Source organism: Pyrus communis, chromosome 15 (genome assembly GCF_041283825.1).
Source record: "Pyrus communis isolate YQ-2024b chromosome 15, ASM4128382v1, whole genome shotgun sequence".
Taxonomy (NCBI): domain Eukaryota; kingdom Viridiplantae; phylum Streptophyta; class Magnoliopsida; order Rosales; family Rosaceae; genus Pyrus; species Pyrus communis.
The window spans coordinates 15,026,415-15,040,442 of NC_142579.1; the positions used below are offsets into that span (position 1 = coordinate 15,026,415).

Genomic DNA, 14,028 nt, shown 5'->3' on the forward strand with positions numbered 1-14,028 from the left:
ATAACCAATAAGCTCGAAACATCGATTTTTCGAATGTCTTTCCAAACCGCAGTGAGAACATTTGCTAGGTGGATGATAAGAAGAATCTTCAAGAATTTTGGATCGATCACTATTGATTTGACAAGTTCGGCCTACCATCGCTCTCGGTGCAAAATGAGTAAGTGATGGATAAAAGGCCAATCTCCAATACACTTGGCCCAAGCGCAGTTGCAATCAGTATGGGCAAAAGAGAAAGAATAAAAAATGCCTAACACCACCAATTCTTTTCTCTTCAGTTTTGATTCCCCTTTTCTTTTTTTTCCCTTTTTTATTTTTTTCTTTTTTTTATTTTTTATTTTTTTTGTTTTCTTCTTACTTTTTAAAGAGCAGCAGTGGTATGGTGGTTTAAGACTCCAACAAAGACAATAGCAACATTTCATTTCAAAGAGGATTGGAGCAGCGGTGATAGTGGGTTCTTTGCAACTGACAGAAGTCGCATGTGAGTACGAATCAAAGCTTTGGGTTGTAGCAGTGTAGCTGTAGGTCGGGGTTTGCTGTGGCTTCATGGTTCAGACACTAATTCTAGCAGGTCAAGATCTCCGCTGGTTCGTGGCTCGTTGGACCTCAAGTCGGGTATGGCACAACAACATAAGTCGTTTGGGTTACAATCTGTGCAATCCTTCACAGTTTCAGATCAAATCAAAACCAAACAGACCAATTAGTTTGTCGTGTCACACAACAGAGAGTGTAACAATTCGACGAATTCAGGTCAGCAACGACAGCATTGCTCGTTGTTTGTTTTGAATTCAGAGAAACAACGACAACAGTAGCTCGCTAATCGAGGGATAACAACGATGATAATCTCTCGCTAATCAAGGTCGGCACACTAAACACGGCTGAGCCACGACAGTGCTATCGTAGCTAGGGGTTTTTTTCCATTTTTTCCCGACCTAGCTTTGATGCCAAGAAGAGAATGCTTTGAATGATGATTTTTTTCTTCTCAATGAGAGGTATTTATACAAGGTGTACAACCCTAATGTAATAGGAAGAAAACTAATTACACGAGATTACAGAAGATTACACGGAATTGATATCAATTAGGAATCCTACCTAAAATACAAAGTCAACATTGTCATCAAAGTCCATTTTGGTTGTATGTTGGTTTGCTTCTTGCATTCATATATGTGGCATTCACGCTGCATTTCACAACACTCTCCCTTGGATGCCCACATATCAACCTGAGTTGCTTCATCAAAACCTTGCTAAAAAAAAACCTAGTGGGAAAAAATCGTAGCGAAGGAAAAAAGAGTACAACTTTGCTTGGATTATTGATTTAGTGTTAAGTTTGTTTATGTTGCCTAGTTAGAACCTTGATAGAAAAGCCCAGTGGAAAAAATCCAAGTCGAAGGAAAAAGTACACCATGCATGTATCCTAGATGCTGCCCCCTGATATATGTATCTCCCCCTGATTCTGCATTCTTCAATTTAATTGATTAATAAACCGGTGTAATCCGATACCATGCACCAACTTCTAAAAATGTACACTTTGGTAGAGATTTTGTGAATAAGTATGCCAGATTGCCATTGGAATGGATTTGTCTAACTTCAATTACTTCAGCCTTTTGAAGCTCATGTGTGTCATAAAACTTTGGAGATACATGTTTAGTCTTATCACCTTTGATGAATCCTTCCTTCATTTAAGAAATACATATTGCATTATCTTCATGAACGATAGTTGAAATGTCTGTTTTTGAAGATAGACCACATGCATTTCGGATTTGATGGATCATTGATCTTAACAAAAAAATTCACGATTGGCTTTATGGAGATAAAGTATTTCCAAATGATTGGAAGTTATAGCAACTAATGTTCATTTCAGTGAGTGCCATGATATTGCTGTATTCCCATAAGTGAAAACATATCCAGTTTATGAGTGAGCTTTATGTGGATCGGAGAGAAAACTAGCATCTGCATATCAAATGAGATTCTGGTCATTGTGGGCTTCTTTGAGTAGAGGAGGTCCATGTCCATTGCCCTACAAAAATTTCGTAAAACATCTCTAGCTCCCTTTGAATGTCGACTTGTTGGGGCAAAGCTATATCTTGCTAACAAGTTGACTAAAAAAGCTATATCTAGTATAATACATTGTACTAAATACAACAAAGCACCAATTGCACTCAGATATGGTACATCTGGACCAAAGACCTTTTCATCATCTTCATTTTGGAGAAATGGATCTTTCTTAATCTCAAGAGATCAAGCAACTATTAGCGTGTTGAGTGGATAAACTTTTCTTCGGTGTTCATCAATTAGGCTAACGATGTTTGTTATTTTGCAGGTGTGATTTCCTCAATATAGCCTTGTTTGAAATTTGCACCCACAATGTCCATATCGTGCGTTGCCAACTCAGGTGCAAGTTCAATCATTTTACAGTGGTTATACAAGCAAGACTATAATTGATGCTACAGATGGAGGAGCTTGGATGGGAAAAACAGAAGTTGAGGCTTACAATTTGCTGGAAGAGATGGTTTCTAATAGCTAGCAACGACCCATTGAGAGATCAATGCCAAAGAAAGCTGGAATTCATGAGATTGATGCCATTTATGTACTGACTGAGCAAATTTTACGGAGTTTGGTATTTATAGAGAGAGGCCGTGTTGTTATGTTGGGCTCCATAAATTGGACTTGTTCGTGAATAGCCCAAGAAAACAGCTCCTCTTCAAGCGGGCCCACAGTAAAAATTAACTTTTCAATGATGTGTGCTGTGCGTAGACTGAGTAAAAATCTGTCATTCTCTCCGGTCCCCTTTCCTCTTCAGCCTTCCCTCCTCCCTCCTCCCTCCTCCATCCTCCCTCCTATCGAACTCTAGGGTTTCTCTCTAATTTCTGTAAGTGCCTCTCTTTACTCTTCAATTCCTTATTTAGGGTTTCCTAATTATTTATTTTTTAATATTTTCTTCTCTATTTCTGTATGTTTTTTTATTTCAATTCAGTGAATAGGGTTTAGGGTTACATGTTTTTTTGAGTTCTTTGCGTTTGTTTTTTTAATTGTATGAGTGCGAATCTTACTGTTTTTTTGTGGGCAATTGAGAATTTGAGGTGGGTTTTGTTCTATCGTAGAAAGATTTGAGCTTTATGCCCCAGAATAATTCTACTGCTTTAACTTTGTGAGTGTGATTTGAAGTTCTTGTGGTTGCTTAACTATGTGTTTCTTGGTAATTAGTATGGCTCAACTGGTGTCCGGACTTCGAACTAGTTAATTCGAGTCAGTTTTTATTTTCATTTACTTTTCGTTTCAATTTTATTGAGAAGTAGATTGGCCTGTCAATAAGTTAGTTTTAACTAGTTTGAATATATATGCTTCTAGTCGAATATTATTGTTTCTAAAATAAAGCTTGTAGAGGTGGTGATCATTGTATGCCCTTTACGTTTCAAATTTATGTTGGGTCAAACTGTCAAATGATATATGGATAGGTAGAGATGTGATATGCCAAGGAAATTATGTCTTGGTAAATGTGAAGTAGAGAAGTTGAGGTCTTTTGAGCCGTAGCAGATACGAATGTAGGGAGGCTTATTTTTCTTTGGCACCTTTCTATTTTCTGGCTATCACCTTCTTAAGAATGATTTGCTTTCATTCTGATTTTTTTTGTTTGTTTCCTTGCTCTTTCATTTTTTTGTACTTTCGTTCTGTTATTCTAGTAGCATAGGCACCTTGATAGATGGATCTAGCATAAACTTTAGATCTATGTTACTCAAATAGAGTACATTTACCTGGGTGCTAATATCTAGTATAATTTTCTGCAGTAATTTCATGAGGGTCACTGCATGGAGGGATTACCAATTTCGTTGAAAAGTAACTGATTGCAATAGCATCCTTACGAAAGAGCTACATTGGGATATAGTTCATATTATTCGATAAGTTCTTAGACTGGAGGTTGCTCTGAAAGGGTTTGGGAATAAAAAAATAGAATTACTTCGTAGTCCAACCAGTTAGAAGAGTACTCATCAACCTTCAACTTTGATGCTCCTGATGCTAAATGTTGATCAGGGTTATGATGAAGTGAGGGAGGAGCTTGTTAGCATAATTATTGAAAGATTACAGCCTTCAAAAGTTGAATAGGAATAATTGTTGATTGAGGAAGATTCTGCATATTTGGTTTAATCAAAATGTCACGAGTGCAGAGAGATATGATGCCTTCATGTTACCTTTCAAAAGCTATGCAAAGGCGATTGTTTACGTGCTTGAAGTTGGGCGTGTGTTAGTGGGTGAAATTGATTGACTTGTTTGGAGACAGACGTGAGCGTATCTTCATTCCCTTGTGGTTGCCATCAATTTGGCTCAGGGCTTAGGAAATTGCTGATTGTTCTTCCCGGTTTTAAGGCTAGGTGTTTTTCGTATATTGATATTACAACATGGTAACTGGAGTCAGATGAGAAGTATTCACATTGTTTGAAATTTGGGGTGTTTTTATTTGAAGTCTCAAACATATCAAGGTCAATGTCATGGCTGATAATATCAGTCAGTAACCACGAATATTCCTATTTCATACATGAGCTTATGTGTCCAAATGAGCCTCTTGCAAATGTAAAGATTAACATATTCTTGATAGTAGCCTATATTTGACCCATTGGTCACTAGTATAATACTGCAATTTGAAACGATTGGGATCTTGTATCAGATCCATCCTTTCAGTTGAGCTATTTCCTTTGTCTTTATTTGAAAGATACAGGAGAAAGAATAGATGCACCAGAAGGATCTTTAAATCTGTATGGTTGTCGGGGTTGTAAAGGGCTTTGAAAATTGTATTGTTCCAAAAATTTATGTTACACCAAACATTGAATGGTTTTGCCTTAGTGTCTCTCTGACTTCTCTGTTGGAAGTTACTCCATGCAATTCGTGTTATATCTAAGACACAGGACAAAGAGTTACTTCATTAAAAAAAAACTCTAGGCTCTTTTATTTTCCCGTTGACAATTTCATTCAGCCTATAACTTCAGCTGACGGTAGCCATCACTCATGTATGCCATGCCAATAATATGATGTGGGATTTTAATGTTTATGAAACTACGAAATCATCTTTGAAAAGGAGGATTGATATACCACACAAGAAACCAGGAAAAAATTCTCTCCAATCCCCTATTTTGAAATTCACTGTCTGGAAAACCCTTTTTGAAGCTTGCTTTGGGGTAAAGTGTGAAATCTCCTTTCCCCTATTTTGAAATTCATTGTCTGGAAAACCGTTTTTGAAGCTTGCTTTGGGGTGAGGTGTGAAATCACCTTAGGCCTATGGTCGTTTAGTAGAGTGTGTGGCCCGTGCATGTGTCCGGTGTGAGGTTAAGCTCTGTAACCGAATGCAGCATTTCTTTTAAAATATTCAGCCACCGTTGGTTCTAAATGACCATAGTGTTGCTTTGATTTTTATTTATACCTAATTGAATAGTTCATATGCCCACAAGGCTCACGCCTCAAGGCTTTAGGCTTAACCTTGTGGGGACAAAAGGCTTTTGAAAACATTGGTGGAATAATTAACTTTGGGTTATTTGGATTCTCCGCTCCCTTAGAAAGTTTAAAATGAATATATCTCTAAAAGCAAATAAGTTTCGGAATATAACTCTACATTAACAATTACTTGTCTTTGACCTAACTAAGAGACAAAAGTACCTGTGGTCCTCTTCTGCTAACTACGTTGTTTAGTAACTGGAATCATCTTCATATCTATTCTTCACCATAGGCCTGTACGAAGAATTGCCTCTCCCTTGTAGTCTACCTCAACACCTCTTTTGTTGGAAGTTTGTTGATCAAGTCCACCAGATTGTAGTTTACTTCATCTTCAATTCTAAACACAAGACTCAAAATGATAAGCGGGAACTAGACACAAGGCATTCTGTTTGTGTAAAAAATTGTCTTCTATGTATGTCTTTCCTCGCATCTGTTGACAATGTGAATCACACCAAATGCATAGCAGTATTGAATGGTGATTGTAAATCGAATTCCCACAAAGTGTTTGATGCTTCAACATTTGACAATAAACTTACTTATCATCTTGCTTGTTTCTTGGATGTTAGGACACACCAATTTCAGTATAGAAACAAAACAGATAACTGTTAACAAAAACATAGGGTTATGGCATATGATATGCCAGTTCTAAAATGATGAATGCTTGGGTGTGTGTGTGTGTGTGTGTGTGTGTGAAATGTACACACATGGCTTTTGTTTTATGGGACTAACTATACAAGGCTTTTTCACCAGCGACACAAATGTCCAACTTTTCCCATGGGATAAGTTGATCAATACATGTATATCATCATTACCTTACCTGTCACGTTCTTGTTCGTAAGAACCGGACACATTTATTCGAAAGAACTTCTATCTTGAGTATGGTCCCTCTCCGCTCCAAACATAATATTGTGTTTTACAAATAAGGGGTGTATAACTGTATGGTAGAAAACTTATTACACATGTCATGCTTTATCTGGACAGTCTCCATGTATTCTTACATTTCATTTTTTTCTACTATATGCATGTCACCTTTAAAAAAGTACACTTTTGTATATTTTTGATATATGCTCTATGACAAATTTTATTTGTCTTCTGCATCCATATTCTGTTTGGTCAATCTAATTGAAGTATGATTTTAATCCATTTTAGCTGTAATTAGTATCCAAAATTATCAACTTGCATTCCTTTTTGCAAAAAAGTCGAGGGAGGAGTGCAATGACTATTTTTTTAGTGCTAACAGAAATGCCCTCAATTTTTTGACAAAAAAAATTGTTATTAAACTTAGCTGAGATTGATAATATATTCTTAGTTCTGGTCATAGTTAATGGTATAAAATTTTTGTTTTCATTGATTCAGTTTTATTGTTTCACATGTATATTTTGTCGTGTTGGTAACATCAATATTTTATACACTCTAGTAGACTTAAATTGATACTAAGAAAGTGTAAAGAAGCAAAAGAATGATCAGGAAATGTAATGAGATTGATTGGTTTTTTCTATGCCTCCAGATTGTTCTGAATTAGAATAAGTAAAGGGTGTTGATTTAAGACTGAGAGAAATGAATAGAACCAGCCGAAAGCGGTCTTCTAAATGGGATTTGGTGGAAGAGCCTCAGTTTGAAGATGTAAATATGCAGGACAACGGTTGGATGGGAAAGGCAGGCAGGCCATTTCGTCCTAAGGAATCTGGACGTGACTGGCCTTCTCCAGAGACAAATGATCTGCAGAGACCTAAGCATGATTTGGATTTGCCTTCCAGGGAACCTTTGCCCGGAAGCAGAGGTTCACATAAGCATGAGAGTACGAATAAGAGATGCAATAGATACATGGATGACTCTATGGTGTGGGATGGAGATGAAAATTGCAGCACAAGGATGTCTCCTGGTTTTGATGACTGGAGAGAACATCGTAGTCAGTCCCCAAAAAGTGGTTGGAAAAGGTCACTGAGGTTAGCCTTTTCTTTACTCATTGTCAGTTTCTGACTCTCTTTTTCTTTTTCTTATGTTAATATATGATCGAGATAGCATTTTTTGACGCATATAACAGTAGAAGCTGTCGGTGGATGTTATGTGCAGAGGTAGGAGTAGAAGTAGAAGCAGGAGCTGGAGCAAGAGCCAGAGCTGGAGCAGGAGCCCTGATCATGGCTATAGGCGGGAATCACTTTTCCTCGACAGAAATAGAGGCAGGCCAGGAATTTCAGCTCAATTGTGCAAAGACTATATGACTGGGAGATGCAGGAGAGCTAGTGATTGCCAATTTCTCCATGAAGGTAATTCCAAGTATGATGATAGCTGGGAAAGTCGACACAGGAAACGTGGTGCTTTGAGATATGCTAGTCCTCCTGAAACAACCGAGTACTACCCATTAAAAAGTGAAAGATATTCTGTGTATTGTAGTGATTTTGTAAAAGGGAAGTGCCGCAAGGGTGCCTCTTGCAAGTTCGATCACCATCGTCCTTCTGATGGATTCAGCAAAGGTTCTACAATTGAGAATACGAGAGAAAGGGAAAATGAAAGAAGGAACAGAGATACTTCTATAGAGCGAGGTGCTGAGCGTGTATCACACAGAAGTGGCGATATTCCTTGCAAATTTTTTGCTACGGGAAATTGTCGTAATAAAAAGTATTGTCGGTTTTCTCATCATATTCAAGCTTATGTAAGTCCTGAAAGAAAGTCAAAGGATGTCCGGTGGGGCCCAGGTCACAGTTTAAATGATGCAGGCCCAGCATGGAATGGTCCAAAATGGAGTGATACCGTGACTCTGTCAGATGCCCCAATGTTGACTGTAGATAACAGAAATATTGGTGTTCCAGATGTACGGTCTAGTGCTTGGTCTGTGGATGATAATAGATGGGGTTGCGATCGGAACGATGAGAACAAAAATTGTGCTGACCGTAATGTTAATCATGAAGCAGCTGAAAGGAATGAGAAGGATGCAAATCTGTGGAAGGAAGATAATGTGGGTGCTTGTGTGGATCTTCCCAAATCAAGAGATACTGAAAAATGGCTTGGTGACATGTCTCCTGATTGGAATTACACGGTGCAATCCTCCAACCATGTTGGGAAACAAGAGCATGGTCACATTACGCAAGGTTCAGAACCTTCAACTCTGGTACATGGTGCCGCTTCAATTATTGAACCAGAGATAGCTGAAAGATCTGATTTTCTGCAGAACAAGGATCTGAGGGGAGATGGAGTTATTTCCTTGCCTTATGACAATAGGAATGCCATTGAAGAACCTTCTAGTTTTCGTAATAACCTAAGTGTTACTGCAAATATTGTAGGCTGCCAAAGTTTTGACAACAGTGGCCAGAGTTCAAGTGCTTTTCCTTTTTCAGGATTGAGCACAATTGGGCAAAGTCAAACACTAATCCCAGGCAGAGGAATTGTAAAAAGTCCGCATGATACACTGTCCCCAGAGGGTAAATCTGTGAACAAATTAGATATAGGTGATGCAAAAACTTCACTAGTTGATGGAATTCCTCAAGTTCCAAGTTTGGTAGGTGGTAAAGAACTTAAGCAACTTACCAATCTTTCAGCCTCTCTGGCTCAGTTACTTGGAAATCGGCAGCAACTTCCACAGATTTATGCTGCTTTAAATTCTCATAATGCGGTGAGTACCCCAACTCTCCTTCCCAAATCCGAAGGATCTTCTGAGCAGCTTTTGGGAGCAACTTTTCAGCCTGATCCAGCCATGTTATCTCAAAAGCCGTATGATCCTATATGTGATAGCATAGAACATAGAATTAATAACAATCAAATGTGCCTTTTGCCAAATAGTGCTGGAAACACAAGTGTTGATGGAAAAGTAGAGAAATTGTCAATTGTTGTATCTCCATCGTCTTTACCTAGCGGAGCAAATACAAACAATTATCATCAGACCAATAATCCAGTACAAGAACCCACACATAACAATCACCAGTTAAGTCAGCTGGAGTGTGGGGCAAAACCTGAGGTTGTCAAGGGAAATGGTGAACTTGGGGCCGAGGAAATCAAGAGCGATCAGGAAGAAAATAATTCCCCAGTTAATGGTCCCATGGAGGTCACAGAAAAAGATGGTGCTGACGGGGGCAAGAAACTCAAGGAGGTGAAGGGGAGTCGTGCATTCAAATTTGCACTTGTGGAAAACGTTAAGGAGCTTTTAAAACCCTCATGGAAAGAAGGTCAAGTCAGCAAAGATGCTTACAAAACTATAGTGAAGAAGGTGGTTGATAAAGTGACCAGTACCATGCAGGGGGCTAATATTCCCCAGACCCAAGAGAAGATTGATCATTATCTATCATTTTCAAAACCAAAGCTTACTAAACTTGTACAGGTTAGTGCTGTTTAGTGTTGAATGTTGATTAATTCATTCTAGCTGCATTCTCTCTTTTGTTTAGGAGTACTTCTTTGCTGGCGTATGTTTTTATTCTCAAATGAAATACAGTTTTAACGAGTGTCTTTTTCCCCTGTACTGGTTCTGGTTTTAGGTTGCTAGTCCTGTGGATGAGTCCATTGCTTTGTACTTTTTCTTTGTTCTTAATGAAAATTTGTTTTCGATTAAAAAGGAAATATTTATTATACATCTAAACTCCCTTTTTGAACGTATTTCAGATCATGTTTTCCTTCTATTCCTTCTCTAGGTTCTCTCCATTTACACACCATTGTGAGTCTGGGATTTCTTATTTGTTTTTTGTTGTGTCTGTAGAAAGGTGATAATAGGAGTTTTGTATTCGTTATTTCAAAATAAGTTAGTCAAAATGTAGTCTTCAATTTGTAGTCATCTCAACATTCTTGTTTAATTAATAATATTCTTAATTTTGTATTTCATAGTATTATATATCTGTTTGTTTGTTGATTCGTATGTGAACTTTGATTTTGAACTAATTTATGTTTGTCCAACACAAAAAACAATACGAAGCCAAAAAATAACACTTGAATAACCGGGTTTGGGACAGAGGTCAAGGCCCTTTGCTTGTTAGGTTGGAAGGTGCAATGACAATAAAGCACCAAGCACCTTTACTTACGTTAAGATTAATTAAAAAACACAATGGATGTGACTTTTTGATGTTTTTATAAAGAAATGATATGTCACAGAATCCATGTATAGGTAACATACAGATTTTTCTCTTGTGCCGAATGTGGATATGTAATCGATATGTTGTCGATGTAATCAATGCTTTCATAGGAGAATACTAAAGCAAAACAGAAGACATCTAAACTTAACGGACAATAAATTCTAATCCTTGACCCACAAGAAAACTGATAACTCGTATAAAAACCCTAAATTCCAACAATTAACTGTATATATTATACTTATTTAAAATTCAACCCATGTCTAGACGTATGAGGTCCATGCATGTTTCCATTCAAAATTCTTTCACTTTACCAAGGCTGGAATATTAGGGGCGTGTGCAATTGCTTCGTTCTTTTGTTTCCTGACAAGACTTTGCTATGTAGTAATGTGGCACCTCTGTATAATTGTCTGCATTTTTGTTAAATAAGGTCACATGCAGCTCCCATGACCATTTTTAAATGATATTCCTAACTCTTACCTCTCTCTTCTTCGCTTCTCCATCTCCTCTCTTTTCTGTACTCTTTTCTTTGAAAAAAGAATTTGAATGGGTGCTTGAAAATGTCAAGCACTTTCTTCTCCATTTCTCTACTCCTCCCCCAGAGTGTCATCACTCCCTCACTTCGAACCCCCTGCCCTCTAACATAAGCTTGGACGCATTTGGGTATGTGGAGAAAAGTCCAGGGTATGTCTATAGACATACTTCATGGAAAGTTGCGTGAGGCAAATTCTCAGATTTTTACATTTTTCTTTGCCGGTGGCAATTCTGGTGGTTTTTTGTGTAATCCCCACCAAAACTTTTCTTAAGTTGAATTTGCATTGTAACTAGTTTCTATTGTGTCTGATGATATGAAATCTTACTATTTATTCGTGTTAAGAAATGGTTGGTTCTGAGTTATGCCGAAGGGGTATTTTTGAAATTTAAAACTCATAAGATGAAGGCAGCAGCGTGTGACATGGAATGTAGTCGTGTGTTCATTTGAAGTTAATTTTGTTTTCTTTTTTTCCTCTAATGTCTTGCTCCAATACAGCATTGCACTTTATAATTTCTAACCCTCGGAGTTTAGTACGTGGATAGTAATTTGGAATTGATATAACTAGGCTGTTTCTTCATTTTCCACTTTGAAGCTTTGTCGTATCCTGTTTATCATCTCTTTCCTCTGTTACAAATTTCCGGTAGTTGGTAGATTCTGTGGCAATGTTCCTTACAGAATTTGTATTCACTTTTGCTGCAGGCATATGTAGAAAAAATGCACAAGGCCTAAAAGAGAACAACTTGCGTTCTTTCACTTTCCTTGTGTCATACAAAACTCCGCCTAACACTCCTGGAGTGTTTATGCTCCGGCAGCCTTTGCGTATCGTAGGTTTGTTTTTCCATCTTCCTTTTTCCGGTTACGCAAGACATCTTAATTTTTTTTTAGCGTTCCCTTGATGTATACTATTTGGTGCAAGGATAGTGAAACTCTTGGACTAAGATGGTCGTATGAGAGATAAATTATTCTCCCTCATGTGCTTTATGTTGGTGCGTCTTTCTTTTGCATCTTGTTAAAATGGGCAATTATTATTTTTTGAGGAACATGTCGTGCAGCTTTGAGTAACTGTGCCTTTAGTTCTTTTAATTGGACATGTTTTTCTTTTGGTGTAAATGAGTAAGTAATGTAACAAGACATGGCCGAAATTTTGCTGCAAGCTTTTCCCATAGGTTTGGTCCCTCGACTACATTTACAACCCTAGCGTATTTCGGATGCTTGAAGGCCCTCGTTGCTTCCTTTTCGGCCAAATCCAAGTTTTGCTTTGCTTCTCCCCGTCATCAAGCCTGCTCGACTCGACTCTTTTCCCTGACCCCCGGCCTCTCACTTCGTTTCGTTCTTCTGTATCACCACTTGAGTGAAGACAACCGACCGCCCTGACTTTCCCAAATGCCCACCACCGGCCCTTCTCCTTTCCGGGTTTGGAGTTTCCGTGTCGTTTCAGCCGTTGTGGTTGACGGGAAATGAATGAATGTTCTTTTGGGAAATGTAGTATAATACACGTACCGAGACGAAAGCTAAGGTCAGCTCGCTTTTCCCATAGGGTTAGTCCCTCGACTAGATGTTGTAGACTTATAAGGCTCGGTTGGTATAAGGGATTATTGGAAGGAATAATCTTTTAAGTTCAATTCACATCTAATCCTTTTTCTAACCTCATCAATATGGAAAGCAATTCTCCTCTACCTTCAATAGCTCAACAGAGTTTCAGTTGGGTCTTAAGAATCTGTTTGGTATTCTTCTTGGATTTAATGTTTTTGTTTGCAAAAATGGTGAGTGTATCTAAATTATTTAGGGCCAATTACATTGCACATCCTTGAAGTTTGGGGTGATTTTGAAAATGGGATCAATTTTCTTATTGGGAACTATTATTGACACTCCAAAAATCATACCAAACTTTCTATATTTAAAAAGAAAGGTAAACTTTGAGAAATGCACATTAAAATTTTTAAAAGGTTAATAACAGTTCCCTTGTTATTTACAATAGAAGGTATTAAATTTTTATCAATTTATGCCTTTGGTAGGATCAATTGTTTACCTTTCATTAAAGTTATGATTTGTTGAGTGTGAGATCTTTTATGGGCTAACGTATAAGTCACATTTGCACCACATCCATAAAAAAGAAGCCATCAATTTAATAAAAGATTAGATATTCAGAGAGGCAAAAGGTGTAAATTGGTACAATTTCAAAACTTCAGACTTCAAATTGCAGTGTGAGAAGATTATAATCTTGTGGCCCATTTTACTAATCACCTCAAACCTTAAAGGTGTAATGTAGATTGCTCTACTTAGGTCTTCCTCAATAGGGAGAAAAAGTGTGTGATATCAACATATTTAACTCATAAAGAAATCGCACTCTTATAGTGGACTGGAAAATTTTAGCTTGCCTTTATCAATCCAGCTTTGAACAGCATCACGGAACACGACGTAGTTGTTTGTGGTATGCTTATTCAAGTTATGGTACTTGTAATATGTTTTGCCTGTCAGTTCTTCGACCTTGGGAATGTTATGTCCTGGCCGAAGTATGATGATCATTGCCAGCAACAACTGGTCGAAAATTGCATCGGCCTTGGTGATATCAAAAAGGTAAACTTTTGATGTTTTAATTGTCTCTTCAGAGGCCCAGTGGGTTTTGGCATCTTTGGAATTAATTTGAGCCAATGCCTTGCATATGTACGGTTTATCTATCACTATCTCGGCCATGTCCACACTGGCGTATTGGGAATCCTCGCCTTCGGCCGATGGGTAGCTAACCATCGGATTCTTGTAAATTGTTCCCCAGGATGGGACTTCAAGATCTTTTCCTCTCAGAGAAAATAATTATATTGCTCGACATGCTAGGCCAATTCGTACATATCTCGGAAGTTTGCCCCCAAGAATTTCTTTTTATACTCCATATCCAAGCCATTCAGAGCGATTCTGACGAATTCAACTTTAGGGAGAGGTACTCAGCACTAATTTTTGGCTGACTTG

At 37.9% G+C, this 14,028-nt stretch overlaps 1 protein-coding gene across 2 annotated transcripts; it reads left to right on the forward strand.

Annotated features, from left to right (window-relative positions):
- The first annotated feature begins 2,735 nt into the window (after positions 1-2,735).
- LOC137746417 (zinc finger CCCH domain-containing protein 38) lies at positions 2,736-12,126 on the forward strand. Of its 2 annotated transcripts, XM_088685821.1 has the most exons (5): positions 2,743-2,866; positions 3,783-4,364; positions 6,986-7,424; positions 7,552-9,790; positions 11,764-12,126. In XM_088685821.1, exons 3-5 carry the CDS (start codon positions 7,036-7,038, stop codon positions 11,791-11,793), a joined length of 2,658 nt encoding a protein of 885 aa, XP_088541947.1. In that variant the 5' UTR covers positions 2,743-2,866; positions 3,783-4,364; positions 6,986-7,035; the 3' UTR covers positions 11,794-12,126. The 2 variants fall into 2 exon arrangements, with proteins under 2 accessions (XP_068342541.2, XP_088541947.1); XM_068486440.2 differs by lacking the exon at positions 3,783-4,364 and having other exon boundaries at positions 2,736-2,866.
- Positions 12,127-14,028: the final 1,902 nt, after the last annotated feature.

Excerpts from the sequence above, each read along its gene's own strand:
- LOC137746417 (XM_068486440.2), top strand. The coding sequence starts at position 7,036 with ATGAATAGAACCAGCCGAAAGCGGTCTTCTAAATGGGATTTGGTGGAA. Across the intron at positions 7,425-7,551 it reads GGTTGGAAAAGGTCACTGAG|AGGTAGGAGTAGAAGTAGAA; the intron begins GTTAGCCTTTTC and ends TGTTATGTGCAG. Across the intron at positions 9,791-11,763 it reads AGCTTACTAAACTTGTACAG|GCATATGTAGAAAAAATGCA; the intron begins GTTAGTGCTGTT and ends CTTTTGCTGCAG.